General features: G+C 29.9%; 6 protein-coding genes across 7 annotated transcripts; 4 read left to right on the forward strand and 2 right to left on the reverse strand.

Moving 5' to 3' along the window:
• Positions 1-944: 944 nt before the first annotated feature.
• Positions 945-4,056, forward strand: LOC143358908 (uncharacterized). The gene is made up of 5 exons (XM_076796431.1): positions 945-975; positions 1,787-1,845; positions 2,149-2,319; positions 2,859-2,992; positions 3,763-4,056. The coding sequence occupies exons 1-5, from the start codon at positions 952-954 to the stop codon at positions 3,936-3,938; spliced, it is 564 nt and encodes a 187-aa protein (XP_076652546.1). The 5' UTR covers positions 945-951; the 3' UTR covers positions 3,939-4,056.
• Positions 4,057-5,546: 1,490 nt separating this feature from the next.
• Positions 5,547-7,886, reverse strand: LOC143358925 (uncharacterized). Its single transcript, XM_076796464.1, has 2 exons — positions 6,953-7,886; positions 5,547-5,917 (listed from the first exon to the last, which is right to left on the reverse strand). Exons 1-2 carry the CDS (start codon positions 7,201-7,203, stop codon positions 5,662-5,664), a joined length of 507 nt encoding a protein of 168 aa, XP_076652579.1. The 5' UTR covers positions 7,204-7,886; the 3' UTR covers positions 5,547-5,661.
• A 682-nt stretch (positions 7,887-8,568) lies between these two features.
• Positions 8,569-9,760, forward strand: Nd-b17.2 (NADH dehydrogenase (ubiquinone) B17.2 subunit). Its single transcript, XM_076796465.1, has 3 exons — positions 8,569-8,713; positions 8,904-8,986; positions 9,409-9,760. Exons 1-3 carry the CDS (start codon positions 8,619-8,621, stop codon positions 9,648-9,650), a joined length of 420 nt encoding a protein of 139 aa, XP_076652580.1. The 5' UTR covers positions 8,569-8,618; the 3' UTR covers positions 9,651-9,760.
• A 785-nt stretch (positions 9,761-10,545) lies between these two features.
• On the forward strand, positions 10,546-12,430 carry LOC143358928 (ejaculatory bulb-specific protein 3). The gene is made up of 2 exons (XM_076796467.1): positions 10,546-10,826; positions 12,222-12,430. The coding sequence occupies exons 1-2, from the start codon at positions 10,661-10,663 to the stop codon at positions 12,386-12,388; spliced, it is 333 nt and encodes a 110-aa protein (XP_076652582.1). The 5' UTR covers positions 10,546-10,660; the 3' UTR covers positions 12,389-12,430.
• A 1,726-nt stretch (positions 12,431-14,156) lies between these two features.
• Csp6 (chemosensory protein 6) lies at positions 14,157-18,198 on the forward strand. The gene is made up of 2 exons (XM_076796466.1): positions 14,157-14,539; positions 17,679-18,198. Exons 1-2 carry the CDS (start codon positions 14,356-14,358, stop codon positions 17,879-17,881), a joined length of 387 nt encoding a protein of 128 aa, XP_076652581.1. The 5' UTR covers positions 14,157-14,355; the 3' UTR covers positions 17,882-18,198.
• Cdc10 (cyclin-dependent kinase 10) lies at positions 18,182-20,364 on the reverse strand. 2 transcript variants are annotated; one of them, XM_076796463.1, is made up of 6 exons: positions 20,213-20,363; positions 19,703-19,857; positions 19,021-19,621; positions 18,658-18,954; positions 18,420-18,553; positions 18,182-18,341 (listed from the first exon to the last, which is right to left on the reverse strand). In XM_076796463.1, exons 1-6 carry the CDS (start codon positions 20,220-20,222, stop codon positions 18,306-18,308), a joined length of 1,233 nt encoding a protein of 410 aa, XP_076652578.1. In that variant the 5' UTR covers positions 20,223-20,363; the 3' UTR covers positions 18,182-18,305. The 2 variants fall into 2 exon arrangements, with proteins under 2 accessions (XP_076652578.1, XP_076652577.1); XM_076796462.1 differs by having other exon boundaries at positions 18,182-18,553; positions 20,213-20,364.
• Between the last annotated feature and the right edge of the window lie 311 nt (positions 20,365-20,675).

Here is a 20,675-nt window from a genome sequence, read left to right on the forward strand (position 1 = left end):
CGACTGAATTTATTCCTCACTTTTGTTCTATTAAATAGCGAAGAAAAAATCGTACAACAGTTTTTAACAGATCGTTAGAAAGGGGTGGCTCCAATCTTCAAACCTGTGGTGGATTCAGCCACGAAAAAAATTTTCAAATGTTTTTACAGTCGTTTCAATGTATAGCATTTTTAGGAAAAATGGGCCTTCAGTTTCCCACCCGCTACATTATGCGATCCTGGAAGGAAATAAACAATGTACAGTGTTTACTCTATGTATGTCCCAAATACCTAGCCCATAAAAGTCCCAGAACTATCCCCACTGCCGCGGGGTCCTTTTCTACGTTCGACGTGGATCAAAATAGTATCTCCTGGCCGATATATGTCCCTGGCTAGTCCCGTGTTTTGAACATATATCGAATAAACACTGTACATCGAAAAAAGAAGCTCGGAAAAAGTTACTTCAAATGATCCCAGGAATCTCCCCTTTCAAGGAAGTACAATATTTTTGGGACACCTTGTATTGCTTTGTATTATATTTACAAGAGAAGTCTGTGAATAAGTCCGTGGCGTTTCTCCGAAAAGCATCGGACTGTATCCTTATAAAAAGAAATCATACTATTGTATATAAATTATAGGATCGTTTCACTTATCTTAATACAATTTTGTATTAATATTCGATAGTTTTAAATTGCGTTACTTGAAGAATTGTTTACGCAAATATTCCTCGCTTCGATTTGAAAGTAGAGGAAACTAGTTAGAGACATGTGTGCATGATTGGGTTTCCTAGGCAATGTCGGGAGATCTAACACGATTCGATGAGAATAAAACCAAACTCGGATCCCCGGGGCACTCGGGAAAAGAGAGCTAGCCGGTAGAGATATAAGAGCATCCTGCTTTATCGGAATTCTCAGTTTGTCACGCGAATCGTATAGTAGACAAACCGTTCCCGTTTGTGAACTATATCGTTACCATGAGGACGGAATTGTTGTCGCAAGTAAATCGTTGTTTGTAAATCGTTGCAAGTAAAGTTATTATACGTAAAAGTGTGCTTCTGATCATGTGTTTTTCAATATGTATATATACACGTTGGTTATCTATTGCAATTGGAAGAAGGGCCTAACAATTCTCCTCTTCTTCTCTTGTTTATAGTTACAACCAGAGCTGGGTAAAATAGTATTTCAACACGTTGACTGCCGCGGTGGTCACCGGTGACCGGCGCTATAGATTTGCTTAAAAACGATTGCTGTCTTTATTTCGACAATAGTTAGACAGTAGTTGAAATATATACAATATCATATTTTCATCATAAGATTGGAAACATTTAATAAAAATACGTTTATAATTTTAGTAATTTTTATCAAAACACTTGAAATTCAGTAGTATTAAGAGCTTGTTTCTTCTACAGCAGTGAAAGTGTTAGAAAGCTAGGTAGTGGTACTTTTTAAAGCCAATGGCTACTGGTTAAAATTAATAATTATAAAGAAAATAAATTTAGGCAAAATTTATTTTCTGTTTTTGGTAGAAACAGTAGAAAGTTTTCCAATTACTTTATATGACTAACGTCATTTTAATCTTTTTAATTATTTTTCTAAAATGTCAATCAGTAATTTCTTTCATTCGACCGTCGCGGTATCTTTCTGAAAAAATGTCATTCTTTATATTTGGAAATAGTATATTTGTATTTAAATTGCAATAACCGTGTTGATAGATCAATATAAATTACCGCGTCAAAAAATAAAATTTAACTATAACAAACGAGCTCTATAGAATTAAGTATCATATATAATTTTTTTTATAATTTCTAGTTCACCTTACTTGTAACGATACTGTTGGTTACGTCGGGTGAGGGATTCTTCTTTAACTAGTAAGAGATTTTTTCAGTTTCATTTTTGTAGTTGCACGCATATAAAATTGTTATTCAAATAATAGAAACTTTTTTCTTAGACTGCTAATATGTGTAAATTAACGAGTTTTACGAATTTAAAAATATGAATTTTAACCTTTTGTACTCCGTTAACAGCTTTTTGAATTGTCACAGTGTTTAAAAGCGGAATTCGAAAGATATTTTTAATTTACAGAAATAGCGCAACATCAACAATTGTGTGGAGTGCAATGGGTTAATATTGGTATATTAAAATGTGTTATACACAGGATGTTTATGTTTCAGCCATAAGAAACTTTTATCAAATATCCTCAACTCATTAAAGGATAAAGTAGAATCAAAAAAGAAACCCTATGAAATACAGCATTATCATTGGCATTACTATCCGCTGGTGCATCCGTTATCTGGATCATTCACAAAAGCCCCTAAGAAACATGAACTGGATAACCTTCATCAGTACGTTTATGTTTTAGCAAGGATTTTAAAGTAACTTTACCAAAATAAAAATGAAATGCTAATAAAATCGAAATTAAATTCGATCTCAAATAAATAGTTACCGTTGTGTTTTTTTTTATTCATTCGTAATCGGAAGACATGCTAAGAATTAGAATTGCGATCAATGTCCACATACAGCTGAGTGGTTCGATTCCTTTTATTGTTTAACAAGCCAAAATATTTTATTCGATGAATAAAATTTTTTGATACTTAATTTAAAGGAATGTTACAATTGAGTATGAATAGGCTACTATATATTATTTTGATATATCATAATAATAATGATATACATTAATATATTATAATATTTTATTATATTATTTATTATTATTACATTTTTCGTATATTCTATGAAAAGTAACACTGAAAGACATAGATATATTCAAATTTTCATAGTGATTCTAAATGAACATTCATCCGTCTTAGTTTGTTTAAAATGACATTATCTAGGACATGTAACTATTGCGTTATCTATCAATAATAAAAGATTCTATGTTTAGTGATACTTTGTCTTCACTTGGATGGGCAAAATATGAATATAAATATATTCCTGAGACAAAAATAAAAATCCCGTCAACATTATCACATTCGTGGGACACAATTATACTTGATCCAACTGATCATAAAATTGTTGGTAAGCCTCCAATTATTTGTCTCAATCTATTTCTCATTAGTCTTACTTAACAAAGCTGGCAACTTTTCATTTGTAATCTATCAAAACTTATTCTGTAATAACAAAGATAATTAAAATAAAGTAAACTTTAATAGTATTAAAACTACTATTATAATTATAATTACTACCGTAATAGTCTACTGAACAATCTAGTTGAAATTAATATGTGCAGAAATAGTCAGAGTTATTAATTCTTACAGGTTTTTAATATAATAAACAAAGTATTAATTATAATCGTATGTGTACTACAGGGTGAGGCACCTAAGACTTTCACCGAAAATATCTCCGTTGTTTTTAGCAATACGAAAAAATGTTTGGTTCAGTGGGGCAATTATTGGACGGAGAAATTTTTTTTTCATTTTTGTCGTTTCTTTTTTTTTAATGGAACGACGTATTTTGATTAGTGTAACATTGTAGCTAATGAAAGGAGAAATTCAACCATGTATAATATATGTTGACCTTCAAATGATCTTCGAAGGAGTTATTCTTCAAAAGGCATAACTTAACATAGGAAGACCATGTTAAGCATACTCTACTAATGTGTGGATTATCAACTATGGAACCTAAAATATTTATTTCATTATTTACATTTTTCTTTGGTTTATTTCGTACACGTTTTTTCTGTACACTTAAAACACACGTTACACTTTACACTGTAAGGATATTTCAGTAAAGAAATATACTTTATTTAGATTACTATACGTTATATAAATGTTTAAACGATTTTGCAGAAGCAGATCTTGCAGAAACGGTCGATCACAGTGAACATGAGGGTATACTCATTGAAGTTCCAGATAATAAAAAAATCATCATTGAAAACGAACACCCCAAGGATCTTAAAGAACTAAAATATGGCCTACTGGCATCACTTTTTCATAAAAGCTCAAGTTCCGGCAATCACATATAATCGTAACAATTTATAAGGAATAATTGAAAGCATGGTTGTTAATAATATTGGTAATCAGTTCTATGGTTACCAGCAGAAGGCACAGATATTAGCAATGTTGGTAGCCAGTCCTAAATCAAACATTATAAATTGATAAAATTTATGCGACTACTCTAGAGCATAGTTCAATTGATGAAATTACTTTCATACATAATAGAAATAACAAATACAGTTGTATGTATATTAGAAATATAGTATAGGTGCAATTTTATAATATTGATAAAAATCTTGAAATTTTAAATGAGTATCAAATTACAAAAACGATTACTATTCTCTAAATTACAAAAATATAATGTTCTTCAAATTTATTTATCTTGTTCTTCAAATTTTCTTCCACCGTAGATTACACGTTCCAGTTTATATCTCATAAATAAGTAAAGGTAATTCAATACAAACATACTAATAAATACTAATACATTAATAAAAATATTGTATACTACACATATTTCCCCACAAGAATTATGATGGCAAATGATACTGTAGAAATGTTCATGAATCAGTATTTTATATTAATAATCTTATCGTATGACAAATGTTACGCAAAATCGTAGTTACTTAAAATAGTTTTAGTAGAGTGCTAATAAATTAATATTTTGTATTAATTCAACGCGACAATATTTTTATACATTGTTACATTCTCTGTGTAATGTTGTTAACAATGCTATTTTATTTATATCTGACAATATATTTTTGATTTTGTTGCCTCTCATGCGTTTGTTCATTGCGCGCGCGTGAAATATTAATCCCGCAATAAAACTGTGTACAAAAAATATGTGCCGACTACAGCATTTTATTTTCGCAATATTTTACTATTACATTACCAATCTTTACATAAACTAATATTCTTGTGGATTAATTTATAAAAATTAAAAATAGATTTTAGAATTTTTATTTATTTTTATTTATTTATTACTGTAACCTGTATGCACTTTATATCGTACCATATACTTTTGCAATAACTGATATTTTACAATAATCGTATCAAATGGCATTTTAAACTGTAAACGAACATTATATGATATAAATAGGAAATATAATATTTAAGTTATAGTTAAACAGTTAGGCAATCCCACAAGCAATTCATTATATTTTTCCAAAAATATTAACTACTTTTAGAAATGCATGTACTTAAGTATTTCATCTTCTTTATTTCTCCTAATTTTTTCCCTTTCTACCTGGAGTCTATCTTCTTTTGCCTTTCACCTCCCTTTCTAAATCTCCTTATTTTTGTTTCCCTCGCGTTTATCGATTCGAGATCTCGATCTTATCGAAGTATTTGCCCAATGTTTCCTACCATTCTCTCGATCTCTTTTGCATTCTTTGATACTGTCCTCAACACATCATCTGCGTATAACAATAAAAATTAAAGAAGAGATATGTAACATATATTAACAGATTTTAATGAAAAAAATGTAATATCTCTTTTTTAATATTATGCTTTAAAAATAAGTATAATTAATATAGGCACAGTAATTGGAACCCCCATAGTAATTGGGTCTCTTATACCCTATCACGGCACAGTACGGATTGTGGTACTTAAAAAAATTTGATCTCTATTAATGTGTTACATTTTTATTTCAGTTTTCATAGAATTATCTTACAAAGTTTTGCAAATTATGTTCCATCCTTAAATATTCGTAGTATCGATTTTTTTGGTTATAATCGTTTTATGCATATTTTTTGTCTACAAATAAAGCTTGAGTTTGTTATAGTTTTCCTGCTTCCTAACGTCGACGAGCGCTTTATAAGATGTTTCCATCAACCGGGATATAATCGATGGTGGTTTCAGCTTTCTTTCTTCTATACGCTTATTTTGTTGTTCCTCCCGATGTCTTCTGATATTGCAGGCGAGAGCTTGCATGTATTTGCGATCGGTAAATCGTACAATATGAGAACCCATTACATCATCTAGATATGATTTCACGGGTGGGTAATTTATTCTGCAAGAGCAAATGCAAGCAATTTTAAAGTCAAATCAAAGTATCTACTTTGCAGGATCGTCCTGTAGATGCTAGTAGTAATTTTAGCTTTTATCACTCTGGATTTTCAAGTGATTCGTGGTAAAAAAATAACAACAATTTAAATTACAGAATTAAGAAAAAATAAATTATACAAAAATCTTTGGTACTTGAGTTAATTTGGGTTAATTAGGTAGATCCACAAACAATGTTAGCCCGGGGCCCCAAAATTAACCGCCGTACGGTGTACGCCGTAAAGTGTACGTTACACCTCTGTTGGTCGGGTTGCCGCATTTTAGGCGGATTTTTAATTGTTAATAACTAAAAAATCGTGTTCGCAGCGACGCCTGCAGTTATTTTTTAGAACAATTGGAAGCAAAAATAGCATAGTGGTTCTTGGGAAATTGTAAAAAAATTGTTAATAATATGGAAAAAATGATCAAATTTGATTTTCAGTCAGTGTAGTTTGAAGGTTGCAGGGAATCCGTTAAAAAGAATGGTCAGAAGTTATTTATTGCTGACAATATAGGAGTTCAATAACTGCCGATGTTGCGGCTCAAATAAGATTCTTTTTGGCTTCGCTTTGATGTCGAATGCATACTTGGAGCAGGAAAACGATAAAATGATACAGCTGGAGCATTTGTGTCACTTATTTTTGCCACGGAATTAGAGCCCATTTGCTACAACAATAGTTTCGCGGTTTTTACATCAAATTCGTTGATGTTAACGAATTTTGACAGTCAATGTTAACATTAACAGTATATGACATATGCATTTTCACTGCCAATAGTTCACATTGTATCTACTAGCGGCGCTGCAGTCATCACGAACTCTCTCTATTATAATAAAGACTTTACGGTTAGATAAACATTTTACTCAATTAAAAAAGAAAAATGAATATGGTTTCAGTATTATTTAGAATTTTCTTTATATTTTTATGTAACTCTGGTTACATTTCTCGGTTGCTCCATAAGAATGTGATTTTCTATAAAACTCTTCATCGTATTTGGGACTCACGCGTATTTCACATGTTCCGTTTCCCACCATTGTAAGGGTGTTTCATACGGGTCCTCTCTGGAAACGAACATTTTCCGTATTTTTTCATTTTCTCTTTCTTTCTTTCTCTGGGCCGCTAACTTTGCTGCTTTCTTTCTTGCTACTTCCGCGGCCTCTTTCTTTGATTGTGACTCTAGAGATTCATTCCGCGATACATTTTTCTTCGATTTCTTTTGCTTAGGTTTTGATTCTATGTTCCCTGTCGATGACATTTGCAGGAACTTATGATTATCAGGTCTTATTATATTCAGGTATCTTCAGTTCTTTAACGCGATTATTACTGAAGTGGAAAATTGTTTGACTACCGATCAATTTTTGCAATATCAGATGTGGTTTAATGTCGAAAATCTAAATATTGTCAAGTAGACATTTTGTAAATGAATTTAGCAGATTGAAGAAGTGAAAAGTACATATGAAATCATATCGATTACATCGTTGTAGCTTTGGCTTTAACGGATTCGATATATTTATAAATAGAATGTCCTCACCTTTTTAAAAGCATTTATAAAATTATCTAAAAAATATAGATTACTGTTGGAACTATTGTTAGTTATTTGTTTCCAATGTGTTGGGATGCTTTAAAGCACATGTTTATCATTTACGCATACGTTGAACTGAAATTATTCTGAATAAATTAAAATTCAATCGCCAATATTCCGATGAACGTTTGCTAAACCTTGACCTCATAGACGCTCAGTTGATAATTAAGTTTAGTGATTGAATACGTTTCTAACACGTACAGTGTTAGACAAAAGTGTTGATACAGCAGAGTTACTGACAATAATATTATTATACTTATTTTTAGAGCATAATGAATATTAAAAAAGAGATTTTAACGAAGAAAATTTAATCCGTTTTTTAATATTAATATTAATATTGATGAATTCATTATGTTTTCAAAATAAATATAATTAATATAGGGACAGTAATTAGGTCCCTTACTCTACTGAAGTCGTTTCACACGAAAAAATATTTTATTATATTAAAAAGAACTCGTGTCGTTAGGTTTCACATGTATACTATTTATTTTAATGTTAAATGTTAATATCAATATATTTATTCTCTTAATATTATTTACGTGAAAGAGGATACAAATAAGAAATTAATTCGCAATTATAATAACTACGTTATGACATACATAACAAAAATCATTTGAACTACTTGGAAATATAGTAAACAGAATATTGACATTTGGAACATTAATTGGAAAATAAATCCATGTATGATTAAAGCAAAGTATTTGAATATTCCCGCGTGCGCAATCACAATGCTCAAACATAATTCTCAACGCAGATAAAGGTTGTTTTCAATGACCTAAAGTGTAAATGTGTTATAATTTTACAATGTTATATAGTCATAAAACGTTTACAAAATTTAGATTTTTCATTCCATTACTAAAATAAAAATGTTACTATTCTATGATTATAAAAAGAATATTTATGATTTTCAATTATCGATCTGTATTATAAACATACATGATGTAAAAATACACAAGAAATGATAATACAAAATTGTATACATTTTGGCTCTAAATCTGGTTTTTTACTCATTGACATACATATCTTAATATCTATATTCTATATGATTCAGGGTAGTCTGAATATTTCTCTGGTAGTCAGAAACAAACATGGCGAAACAATTGGGGTTAGATAAAATCGCCAAATTTTTTCAAGTAATACATGCCAATGGGGGTATTTTTAAGTCCATACGAACGCTATACAGGTAATTTTAATATTAAATGTTAATTTCAATCAAATTTATGCCAATATTTCTTTTGCAAAAGTTCTATATGAATTTCTTATGTATCTAAAATAGTCTCCACTTATTAATAAACACTAGACAATTTTTATATACATATATAAAAACATTAAGATTTTAATGTAACATATTCTTCTATGTTCAAACGTTTTAGAATGGACACAGTAAAGATTGGAACCTTGGTAGGCGTAGATTCAGATGGAAACAAGTACTATGAAAATAACACTTACTTTTACGGTAAGTTACTCTATAGAAATTTTGTTACTATATTTATTTATTCTTACTGTAGTTGCAATGAAAATTTACTTCTTTTTATACAAACCATTTATAGCAATAAGTAATCACTAGACTGTGAGTCTCTATGCAAAATCAAAAGCATCTAATTCAATTGTTAGGAACAAAAGATAAATAAAAATGTACTGTATCTTTTAATAATTTTAATAAGTTGGAAGGAATATAAGAGTACTTGTAAATTGATTTAACGTCCTTATAGTTTTATATTTCACTTATTCATTTTTGTTATAAATGCATAAAACCTACAATTTCATATAATAGCTTTAATTAAGAGCAATAAGCAATAACATTGTCTATAACTTTTCACATATTGCAGCAGTACAAATTTTTTTAAAAACATGCGTTACACGTTTACTATGTTTTAGGTACAAACAGATGGATAGTGTATGCAGATAAATATGGTATGGAGTATGATGGTTCTCAAGTGCCAGCTGAATGGTATGGTTGGTTACATTACAAAACAGATTTACTACCACACAAAGACCCTACGCGACCAAAATATAAGTGGATGGCCAAACATAAACCAAATTTATCTGGTACAAATGGAGCTTATATGCCTTATAGTACTGTACCACCAAAAATCCAACCTTGGAAACCACAGCAGTAACATACTTTAGTTGTATAACATTAAATAATAGAAATGTTTAGACTTATTATAACAATAATAAGTATAATATGTATATTATGTAATTAAGTGTAAATAAACTCATTATTAATACAATATATGTATTTACTAATGCGTATTTATAAAACTAAGTACATACTCGTACTTTTATACAACTAAGAATAGTATCTAAACATTTTTACGTTTTAATTATAATCTTTACTTGTTAATGACTATTGCAGAAGGTTAAGCTAAAGACTTTAAAACTAAAAATGCTGTCCGATAAAAATTGAATTATTTATGATACACAATAAAAAATTCTTTTTGGAAAAACTAAAAGCTGAATTAGAATTTCATTTACAATCCAAAATATTTCATGACTGCAGCTATACGTCCACTCTGAAACAATATCAAACGACTCTTTATCGCCTCTTGTTGCCTTCTTTTACATGTTCGGTAAAAGCGACGACTTTTTCACGGTACATGCAATAGCAACTAAAAGTTTGCTTATTATTGCTTCAGTTTGGACTGACGAGATTTCGTTTAAATAATTATTAGTCAACTTTTGAACACGTTTAAACTTTTACTTGCTCGATTTCCCATACCTATTTGTGTTATTTGATTTCAATTACATTTTTATTATTTTGATCATATAATTACATAAGAACACAATGTTTTACAAGATAGTTTTTCAAATATATCGACATAAAATTAAAAAACTGTATATATATATATACAAAATGATCTAGAGAAAGATTTATGAATACTAAGAGGACATAATCATCATTATCACAGTCTTTCGATAATCGCTTTCAGCTAATGAGTTTGAAAGTGTAATTAACGGGAAATGAATGTTAAAGTCCATTTACTCCCCGAAGAAGGGAGTAGTATATAAAATGAATTCCGAAATGTGAAATATATTAGTTTCGTTTTGACTACGTCTTCGTACACAGAACAAAACTAAAACGTTCGTTCGTTTAAAAATACAGGAATTACTTAATCACGACTCAAACATGAAACTTCAACTCTGTTTTCTTGTAACTTTACTTGTTTTCGCGAGTTTTGTTCAAGCCCAAGATAGCATATCGCACCTCATGATGGACAAACGTTACTTACAAAGGCAAATCGGTTGCGTGTTAGATCAGGCACCGTGTGATGTTATAGGAAGAGTAATTAAAAGTAAGTACAAGCAGTTTTTACGGATTAATTGTATTATGTATTGTATTTTTTATAGTTCTCGTTGGTTTCATTTATGATGACCCGCATAAGGAAGTTATTGTAAAAATATTCAATTATTGAAATGATCGAACATTCCCAGTCAGCCAAACTTGCTTCGAACAAATCTTGATCAATGTTTGTAATCGTACTTTGCGAACAAAAGCTCGTCATTTTAGTGTCAAAAGCATGCATGCAAAATTCCATGCCAAATGGAGAGCAAATTGAGACCAAACCTTGGCCTCCTTATAGAGTAAATATCGGGCAAAATTGGAGGAAATCTTTCTGTAGAAGGGAAAACGGAATTCGAAATTAAATAATTTTAAGTTTTATTTATTTTTTAAGACTGAAATATTTACAGATCTTAAAATTATAGTGTTTTCCCTCCTACAGCAAGATTTCCTCCGATTTTGCCCGATATTTACTCTTAATGCGACCGACCTGCCCTCTGTAACGAAGCCAAGGTTTGGTCTCAATTTGCTTTCCATTTGGCATGGAATTTTGGCTGCAAACTTTGCATTCAAATACCGCGTGTAATACGGAAATAGATGGATCGGAATTTGTAGACAATTTTGGTGGCAAATTCAAAGAAAATCAAGAGCAAATTGGTTACTGGGTTAATATTAATTCAAAAGTATTCGTATCTTCCGGATAAAATTTTTAATTGACAATAACGTGACGAAAATTCCAAGAATAAAGAATTTATCTAAAGTTTACCATATTAAATTTGATTTTAATGGGGAAAAAATGCTAGATGACAATTTGAATATGTATATGTATATATTATATATATATATCCGTGATTTTTAAGTAGTTATACAAATATTAAAAACATTATAAAACAGCAAAAGTACTTATTAAACATAAAATATAATAAAATTGATATTTTTGTTATTCATCAATACAATTATTTTGTTGTTTCATACACATACTAACAAAAACAGTTCCATAATTATTTGTATTATATAGGAATTGAGGATATTTTTTACCCTAATTTTTTACGGTAAATATATAATTTTCTCTATACGCCGATTAATATGTGCAATGCATACTTATAGAGTAATTTATTTATAGCTCGAATCCTAAAATATAAAATTTTACTTTCTTACAACATTAAACGAATCGAGAAAGTCACAATTGAAATACGTATTATATGTATCTATAAATTCAAATAAATATTTCAAATAGTATTTTCATTAGTGTACAAAAGTAAATGCTTATATTAATATAATAATTATTTCAAATTAATCAGTGTAACAATTTCAGAAATAATCTCTAAAAAATATTTGATTTTATGCATTAAATTGTGCACGTGTATATTGAAGAGTGATGTTAAAGATCTGTATAATTTTTTTTAAGGATTGTTGCCGGAAGCATTGAACAACAATTGTGGCCGTTGTACACCCCGACAAATGGAGCATGCAGAAACATTGATGGCGTTTATGCAACAAAATTATCCGAATGAATGGCAATCAATCATGCAATATTACTCGACAATGAAATATCGTACTTCGAACTATGTATAATTTACTGATCTAAACAGTATTTGTGTCAGTAAACCTCTCGAGCGTGGAGATTAAATATTAAATAAAATCCTTACTATGTTTATATTTAAATCCTTACTATTTATTTTGTATTGTTTTATATAGCCTTGAAAACGCCATAAACAAAAAGAGATGTAAAATATACTAGCACACTTTATATTTTTAGTAGTATACTTTTATACTCGAACAAGCTTGTTCGAAATATGTACAATATAATATTTTATTTTTTTGCATATATGTTACTTCACAAGTGTTACTGTTACTGTACGTTTAATAAAAAACTTAAAAATATTTTAAAACAAAAGATTTAAAACGATTAGCCTCAACTAAAAAATAATTATTAATTGATCTCCAACACTTTCTTTCTTGTATTTCTATTTAACATATGTACATAATATATCTACATATGAATTTTTTTTATTTCGACAGATAGGGAATGTTCTCCTAATAAAAGAGTAGACCAATAGTTATTGGAATTTTAAATCGCGAAGAAATTATATTCAAATACAAAGGATTCACTAATATATACAAACTATGGGAAGATCAAGGGACAAGGTAGAAAGTTTCGTGCCTACGTTTGGTTTTTCGCAATATGGAGGAATGATGAAGTTGTTTGAAACCGTAATACACCTTGCATTCTAATCAGTTCCATGATTTGTAATGTCGAGACGTATGCGTCAAATGTATAATTAGAAGTAGTGAACAATTTCAAAACAATCTTGTATTTTTTATTTGCATCGTTATATTGTGCCATTTTTTATTCCTTTCCTTATGTTGTATTAAGCATAACCCATTTACTTGCCATTGGCAAATAAACGTTTCGATGATTCAAAAAATATTGATAAAACACTGGTAAAATAACGACGTCCACTTTATAAGTCCAAGCTGTTTCTGACCATGAACGAAATTTTTCATACGTCAGCTGAATGTAAAACCCAAGCAAAGAGCAATGCGATGTATATTTATTAAATTTCCATTGTTATTTATTATTGTATAATTTCTGATTACAAGGTTTGTTGCATCGTGCAATAATGTAAGTAATAAAAAAAACTAATCGAAATAAGGGGTAAGATGGTCACTTTGCAATAGCAATTACTCAATTTTTAGAATAACTGCATAGTATCATGTCATGGAAATTAACGAAATTCATTAATAAGTATGGAAACAGTAAATTGAATCGCAAAATGTTGATACAAGTCACGGTCGATAATTATTTGCTTAATTGCGATTTCATGTCTTAGTTCGAAGTATTAGTACTAATTTTATTATACATTCGTTATAATTGCGCATATATACATTTTCACTATTTGGATCTGGGCGATAAGTATAAATTTCATATTTAACTTCACTTTGAGAGTCGAAGGTCATTTCAGGGTCAAACAGCAAAAACAAGAAATACGTATTTATATGTATTTACCATAAACTATCGGCGATTAACAAAAAATCCGAAAAAAAGGAATGCTTTTGCAAACAAACATACTCAATAGGGAAACATGACTGTTGCATTATTAGAACAGTTACTCAGTTACAATGCTAGATTCAATTTTTATTAATTTGTACAATAAGTAAATGGTGTTGCATCGGGGTCCTATTGTGATTATAGTTCGTACAAACTGAATGATCTAAAATCTAAACGGCAATTTTCCTCGCCTCTGTGCTGCCTCAACGTGTTCACCGTTCACGGAGGGGCACGCAAAGCGTTCATCCACTCCCTCCAACGTCCTTCGTGGTTCAGCTATATAATTCGGTAGCTTGTACGAACAAGCAAGTTGTGAATAGCAGATTTCACGAGCGGAGGCTCGCAAGTTGCTGCGGGTCAAGTTTTCTTGGAAAAATTATATGAAACAATCGACCCAACAGTCCAGACCACTTCCAGACTACTATTCCGCGTTTCTCGTAGACCAGTCCGAACTTTTCCGGTATAAGAATTACGCTCGCAGACCGCAGACATGAAAGTTTCACTTTTGCTGCTTGCTCTGCTTGTAATCAGTGTCGTAAGCGCTGACACATATCCCAGTAAATACGATGACATCGACATTGAGAGGATCCTCCAGAACGGCCGTGTCCTTACCAATTACATCAAATGCATGATGGACGAGGGTCCGTGCACCAACGAAGGCAGGGAACTGAAAAGTGAGTACGAAATGATTTCGAAGTTAAATGTATGTAAAGGACCCAATTACTGTGCCTATATTAATTATACTTATTTTTAAAACATAATCAATATTAAAAAAGAGATATTCAATTTCTTTCATTAACACATATCTTTTCTTTTTTTTTCACACGTGTTATATGTCTCTTTTTTAATATTCATTATGCTTTAAAAATAAGTATAATTAATATAGGCAGAGTAATTGGTACCCCCACATTAATTATTGCGTCCCTCATCCTACGTCCTTGTTCAAGGAAATTTTCGAGTGCCCCAAAAAATATTGAACATTAAAACATCAATCTATCAAACCTTTGCTTCACGACATTTTTCACCATGATTTAAGGGGTATTTTATTATTGCATCTTTTTGAAATAGCAATAACTCCTTGCTCGTTGTAGTTGCTTTCGGTTGGTAAAATTAAAAGTATCATTAACAAACGTGCAATAACATAATTAAGTGTACCTATTAACAAACTGCTATATTTAGTCAAGTTATGTTCATAATAGATGATTACATACCTTAACTACTTTGGCAATATAAGCTTAATCGTACCCTTAACCCGTTTACATCAGAAGGAAGAATGAAAAATTATGTTCTTATCACAAATTCTTCATTTATATCATAATAGAAAAATTTCAAAAAGTAAAAACCCCTTCACATTTTAATAACTTAGGGACCCCCCTTTTCCTCAAAAAATCACCCCAACAAAATTTAATACATACAAAAATATTAGCCCCCCCCCCCCCTTAACCATTTAATTTACAAAAAAAATGAAGTCGATTCATTAGATTCTGGGAAAACTGCTCGTAACACTTTATATTGGTATACCCTATATTATTAGAAATAATAACAACAATGTAGATTATTTTAGACAGTAAAATAGCGCGTATATATACGTCAATGATGCAAATGGATTAATGGCATCTTAAGTGCAAATGCCATTCGTGTGCTCATTAAATTTCAATCGAAGCCATAATCACAAGTCTGACTTGTCACCGCAATTCGCAGGGTAATATTCTTTCATTATATCAAGTAACCGGTCTTATACACTCGTGACATTTATAAATACATAAAACATAACAAAGGGAACAATTCAAAAATATTATTTAAAGAAGTTATTCATTTATTTTGTATTCCAAAATTTTTTCCCCATAAGAAATGAATTTGCTTGATGTCTGTCTTTGTTGTTTGTAATCGTCTATCACTTCGCAAACAATTTGATTTCAATGCTACAGAAAGCAAATTGGAATGCATAAAATCCACGATTTATTTGTTGTTTATTAAATGTTGCACGTACCGCAGGAGCGCTAGACCGTGGATTTTGTGCTTTTATAACTGTTTCAAATTATGGAAAAATAATGAAATAACAATATCAATAAAGTTTTTATTATAGAAACATTGTTTAACTACAAAATTGTGAATTTGCATAAAGATTCGTGGTCTCGTTCAAAATAGCGCTAACGTATTAATAAGTTCTCAATATACTGACAAACTTTTACAAAAAGAATTTTCACAGCATTTTCATGCATTATTAAAAAAAAAACAATATTAGTAAACATATGTGTTTTTTTCAAAAATATCTGACGTCGGGTATAACATTATATCTAACTTAGTATTGTATAGAAATGTTTCAAGATTATCAATACTTATTTAAAAATTTGTAACATTATTCGCGAAAATATTATACAGTTTAAAACATTAAATGACCTTCTTATTATTAAATCATAAATTACACCAAAAAATGTTTGAATTGACAATGAGACCACGAATATTTATATATATATGATAATAGAAAATATAATTATTAATATATAATTATTAAACCGATAGTATATTTATCGTGGAGAAAATAAATTTGTACTTATTCTTCGTTTTTATAAGCAGACATCTATCTATAGATATAGATACTTATATATTGAGCTTTGCTTATCGTTAAACGGGACACGCGGGGGAAAGTAATTTTCTTCAGATGCGTGACCAAAAGTCATGCTGCTTTCATTTGGAAATTTCAATGCATCTGCGGCGGCTATTACGACAGAGTTCACCCCACACTTGCTGTGTCTCTTTCTTCCTCTCTTTATTACGTAAACTGCTTTCTCGTTTAGAGTGCGTCGAACTTCCTTAAGTAACATCTAAGTATCGTGTATGCCCTAGCAATTGAGCTAATAACTAATAACGCATACGCTTTTTTTAAAATAGCTTTCCTCTGCTAATTACAGTATGTTGCAGATGCTTCTAAAAATACAAACTTTTGCAGACAATTTTAAATAAATGAACAACAACTGACTACTTAAAAAAATATAAATTAAATAATGTTTATAACGAAAATAAAATTAAACATATTAAAAAATGTTAAAATTGCATAGTCCAATATATGTTTTCTGTATTAATAACAAATATATGGTTTTAATACATTCCTTTACGTTCTTTTTTTTTTCATTACCTTTAATTTCTGAGAAATTTGATTATGAAAAAGATACAGTTTTAAAGTGTTAACATGACTTGTATACCTTAGTTGCAATAGCTATACAATGTTCCTAGCAAAAAAATTACTCTATGAAGTCTCCTAAACAAATTATTCAGTATCGTATGTCATTAGCATTTCAATTTCTTTCCTCCATCAAAAACAAAATCGTCTATACAGTTCTGTTTGTTGGTTTCATTGTAAAAAAAATTGCTCTAGCGTAATTTTGTTTCTGATGCTTGTTTAATGATAAACATCTAAATGTCTCCCTCTCTTTGAGTATAGAAATACACTTGAGAGAATCTACAGAATTGAAAATTCTCTGTAAGATATATTTTTACATCAAGCTTTTGAAATTTAAGAACACAAACATTTTAAAGTTAAAAATTATCTAAAGCACAAAAGTCACCTATTGGATGTGTTATACAAAAAAAAGGTAAAATTTATTAGACAATCTTACAAGTCTTGAAATATGAATATTGAAGTACACTGTGTAGATAAAATAAATATTAAAACAGAATAACATTTTTTGATTTGAAAAAAATCAAAATTTCTGTCTCATGTCTGTGGTGTTACTTGTGTTACACATATAAATTGTAATTTAATTGTACAATTTCTAGAATAATATTAAGTAAATAATACATGTGTCATTTCAGAGACATTGCCAGATGCTTTATCCACCGATTGCAGTAAATGTAACGAAAAACAGAAAAATATTGCAGACAAAGTAATAAGTCATCTTAAAAATAAGAGACCAAGAGACTGGGAACGACTTACAGCAAAATACGATCCGAGCGGTGAATACAAAAAACGTTTCGAAAGCACTCAAACTGCCAAAAAAAACTTGAACTTAAGATAAAGGATTTTACGAAGATACAGGACAATATTTATAAAATGAAGATGCGTGGAGAATGATAATTTATCAATAAACACAAACACTAATTATTATGTACATATACACGTCGTTTAAAGCATATAGGTTTATACACATTATTGTCAGAATTATAAAATTTGTCAAATATTTGACATTATACACGGAAGTTATGCTTTAAAATATACTTTCTATACTACTTTTTTGTATCTGCACACATGCGTGTCTTCTTTTATCAACAAAAACACTGGTTTCGTAATTTTTTTTGTGTATCCAGTAATAAAATTCATTTATTGAAAAGTTTATTCTGTGAATGATATCGTACATCCTAAGAGAAGGTTACAAGTTATAACGAGGAATGAAAGTATGTTTGAATTGTATCCTAAGTCGTAAATGTAACGATACCCATAATTCATTCCACTCTTCTCTTCTTAACAAGTGATCCAAGCTGTAAAATATATTAATTTTATAATATCAATATGTACATAATCTTTAAAGTACAAACAGAAGCACATAATAAACCTACAAGATCAGAAATTGCTGGTAAATTATTTGTTTGATCTGTAACGTTCGCCTCTGCTTCTCTGGTTTCCTTTGGAGGAGCAGCTTTTTTCATATTTCTATGCTGTGGGAAGGTAGGCATAAGCTTGGGATCGCATGCTAAAAACATAATTAAAATTAATTATTATCAATAATCTGTAGCTTCTGTCTGATAAAATAAAAGATTATACGATATATATTATACATAATTCCACAACACTTACGCAAAGGAGCTTCTTTAAAGTAGCTGCTTTGTAAACATTCTTCTGCTGTTGCTCTCTTTTTCGGATCATACATAAATAAGAAATTTAATAATCGTAAACCAGCAGCACTTAACCATGGAAACCTTTGTTTCAAGTTATTATATGGTTGTTGTTTCAATGTAAAGTTCTGCAATGCTGGAAGGGTGTTAAATTCAGGCCAAATTGCTTCGCTCGGTGTACCCAATAAATCTACTATTAATTCCAATTGTGCAATTTCTGATCGTCCAGGTAATAAGGGTCGATGACCAAGCAGTTCACCTAATATAAAAATTAAATTATATGTAACATTATAATATTATATAACAGCAAAACCTTGTGACATACCTAAAATACAACCAGCAGCCCACATATCCACAGAAGTTGTTTGAGTTTTGGCTTGTAGTAATAACTCTGGTGCTCTATACCATAATGTTACTACTCTAGGTGTCATTGGTTTTAAAGGTAAACCAAACCACCTAGCTAATCCAAAATCAGCAATTTTCACGCATCCTTTGTCCGTCATTAGAAGATTAGAAACTTTTAAGTCTCTATGCACAATAAAATTATGGTGCAAATAACGCAATCCTTTTAGTACTTGTAAAACAATACATTTAACCTGACTTTCTGAAAATGGAGTTTGCATATTGTCTAATAAACTTGCTAAATCTTGTTCACAATACTCCATAGCAAGAAATATGCTTTCTAGACTTCTGCCTACTACTACTTCTCTTAAGTGTACAATATTTTCATGACGACAAGACAAAAGTACAGATATTTCCCTGAGACCGCTAACAGGTAAACCGTCTTTTTCATGTTCCATTCGCACCTTCTTTAAAGCTACGATTTTATCATTTTTGGTATCTCGTGCTCGATAAACAATTCCATATGTGCCTTCACCTATACGGTTCAACTTCTCAAACTCTGAGACAAATCTGCATTTGCCTAGCTATTGAAACAAAAACTTGTATTATTAACAATATTAAGTTATAATAAATATGATTGTAACAATAAAAAAATTAATTATTACAATATCTTGTTCTGGTATTTCCATTGGTTTACCAGTCAAAAATGATGTTAATACTCCTCTTCTTGTTACTGGAGCCGATGGATCTGGTCCTGTTTCAGATGAAGCTTTCTTGTCGGTGTCATTATTTTCTATTGACTTCTTCTCTAAGGTTTCGTCTAAATAAATAAGATTTATATAAAACACATACACGTATAATCATCAATTGTTACTTTTTAACATTTCCTTTTTAATACCTCTTTTAATATGAATATTTGTAATCTCATTTATTCATTTTTTGTAAATTAAAAATTTAAACAACAATGATCACAATAATAAATAATACAATATAGTTATATTGATAAAAATATTAGTTTAAAAGAACTATTTCGTGTAATAGCATGATACAACATATTATGTACACAAATAACACATACTTTCATAGAAAATGTTTAATAAACAACAACAAACCTAAGATATTTCACGCATTGGATTTGTATTTTCATTACGATTATAAATCATATTAAAGAATACCTTTCGTCATGATGGATGATTTGTTTTCAGAATAATATTGTCGAAATTATATTTATTCTTTTTCTCAGCATTCGTACTTTTAAAAATATGGAGATATAAAATTAATTGATTACACCAAACACTTAATCAGCCGCAATGTTCATTCGTTTTTACCATTGATAGTACGATAACGAGTTCGTGAACTTCACGCATTGTGAAACTGTGACTTATGCGCTCCCTAACGTTAAATATTGTAACATGAAATGTTCAAAATGTAAGAGGTGATTCTTACAGAGACGAAACATACGAACAATTGAAAATGTTGGGAAGTGCGGCACAAACTATATAAACATTACTCGAAAAGTTGTTTTTACCGTGTCACATATGAAGCTGAAAAGTATTGTTACCGTTTTAAGATAAATCTAACATCTATTTTGTAAAGATATGAAGGTCTGGATTCAAATTGACTTTTTAAATTGTAATT

The sequence above is a fragment of the Halictus rubicundus genome, chromosome 11 (assembly GCF_050948215.1).
Source record: "Halictus rubicundus isolate RS-2024b chromosome 11, iyHalRubi1_principal, whole genome shotgun sequence".
Lineage (NCBI taxonomy): Eukaryota > Metazoa > Arthropoda > Insecta > Hymenoptera > Halictidae > Halictus > Halictus rubicundus.

Excerpts from the sequence above, each read along its gene's own strand:
- Nd-b17.2 (XM_076796465.1), top strand. The coding sequence starts at position 8,619 with ATGGCGAAACAATTGGGGTTAGATAAAATCGCCAAATTTTTTCAAGTA. Across the intron at positions 8,714-8,903 it reads TCCATACGAACGCTATACAG|AATGGACACAGTAAAGATTG; the intron begins GTAATTTTAATA and ends CAAACGTTTTAG. Across the intron at positions 8,987-9,408 it reads AAATAACACTTACTTTTACG|GTACAAACAGATGGATAGTG; the intron begins GTAAGTTACTCT and ends ACTATGTTTTAG.
- LOC143358908 (XM_076796431.1), top strand. The coding sequence starts at position 952 with ATGAGGACGGAATTGTTGTCGCAA. Across the intron at positions 2,320-2,858 it reads GAACTGGATAACCTTCATCA|TGATACTTTGTCTTCACTTG; the intron begins GTACGTTTATGT and ends TTCTATGTTTAG. Across the intron at positions 2,993-3,762 it reads AACTGATCATAAAATTGTTG|AAGCAGATCTTGCAGAAACG; the intron begins GTAAGCCTCCAA and ends ACGATTTTGCAG.
- Csp6 (XM_076796466.1), top strand. The coding sequence starts at position 14,356 with ATGAAAGTTTCACTTTTGCTGCTTGCTCTGCTTGTAATCAGTGTCGTA. Across the intron at positions 14,540-17,678 it reads CGAAGGCAGGGAACTGAAAA|AGACATTGCCAGATGCTTTA; the intron begins GTGAGTACGAAA and ends GTGTCATTTCAG.
- LOC143358925 (XM_076796464.1), bottom strand. The coding sequence starts at position 7,203 with ATGTCATCGACAGGGAACATAGAATCAAAACCTAAGCAAAAGAAATCG. Across the intron at positions 5,918-6,952 it reads ACGGAACATGTGAAATACGC|AATAAATTACCCACCCGTGA; the intron begins GTGAGTCCCAAA and ends TTGCTCTTGCAG.
- LOC143358928 (XM_076796467.1), top strand. The coding sequence starts at position 10,661 with ATGAAACTTCAACTCTGTTTTCTTGTAACTTTACTTGTTTTCGCGAGT. Across the intron at positions 10,827-12,221 it reads TATAGGAAGAGTAATTAAAA|GATTGTTGCCGGAAGCATTG; the intron begins GTAAGTACAAGC and ends ATTTTTTTTAAG.
- Cdc10 (XM_076796462.1), bottom strand. Across the intron at positions 19,622-19,702 it reads AAATACCAGAACAAGATATT|CTAGGCAAATGCAGATTTGT; the intron begins GTAATAATTAAT and ends TTGTTTCAATAG. Across the intron at positions 18,554-18,657 it reads CTTTAAAGAAGCTCCTTTGC|CATGCGATCCCAAGCTTATG; the intron begins GTAAGTGTTGTG and ends TTATGTTTTTAG.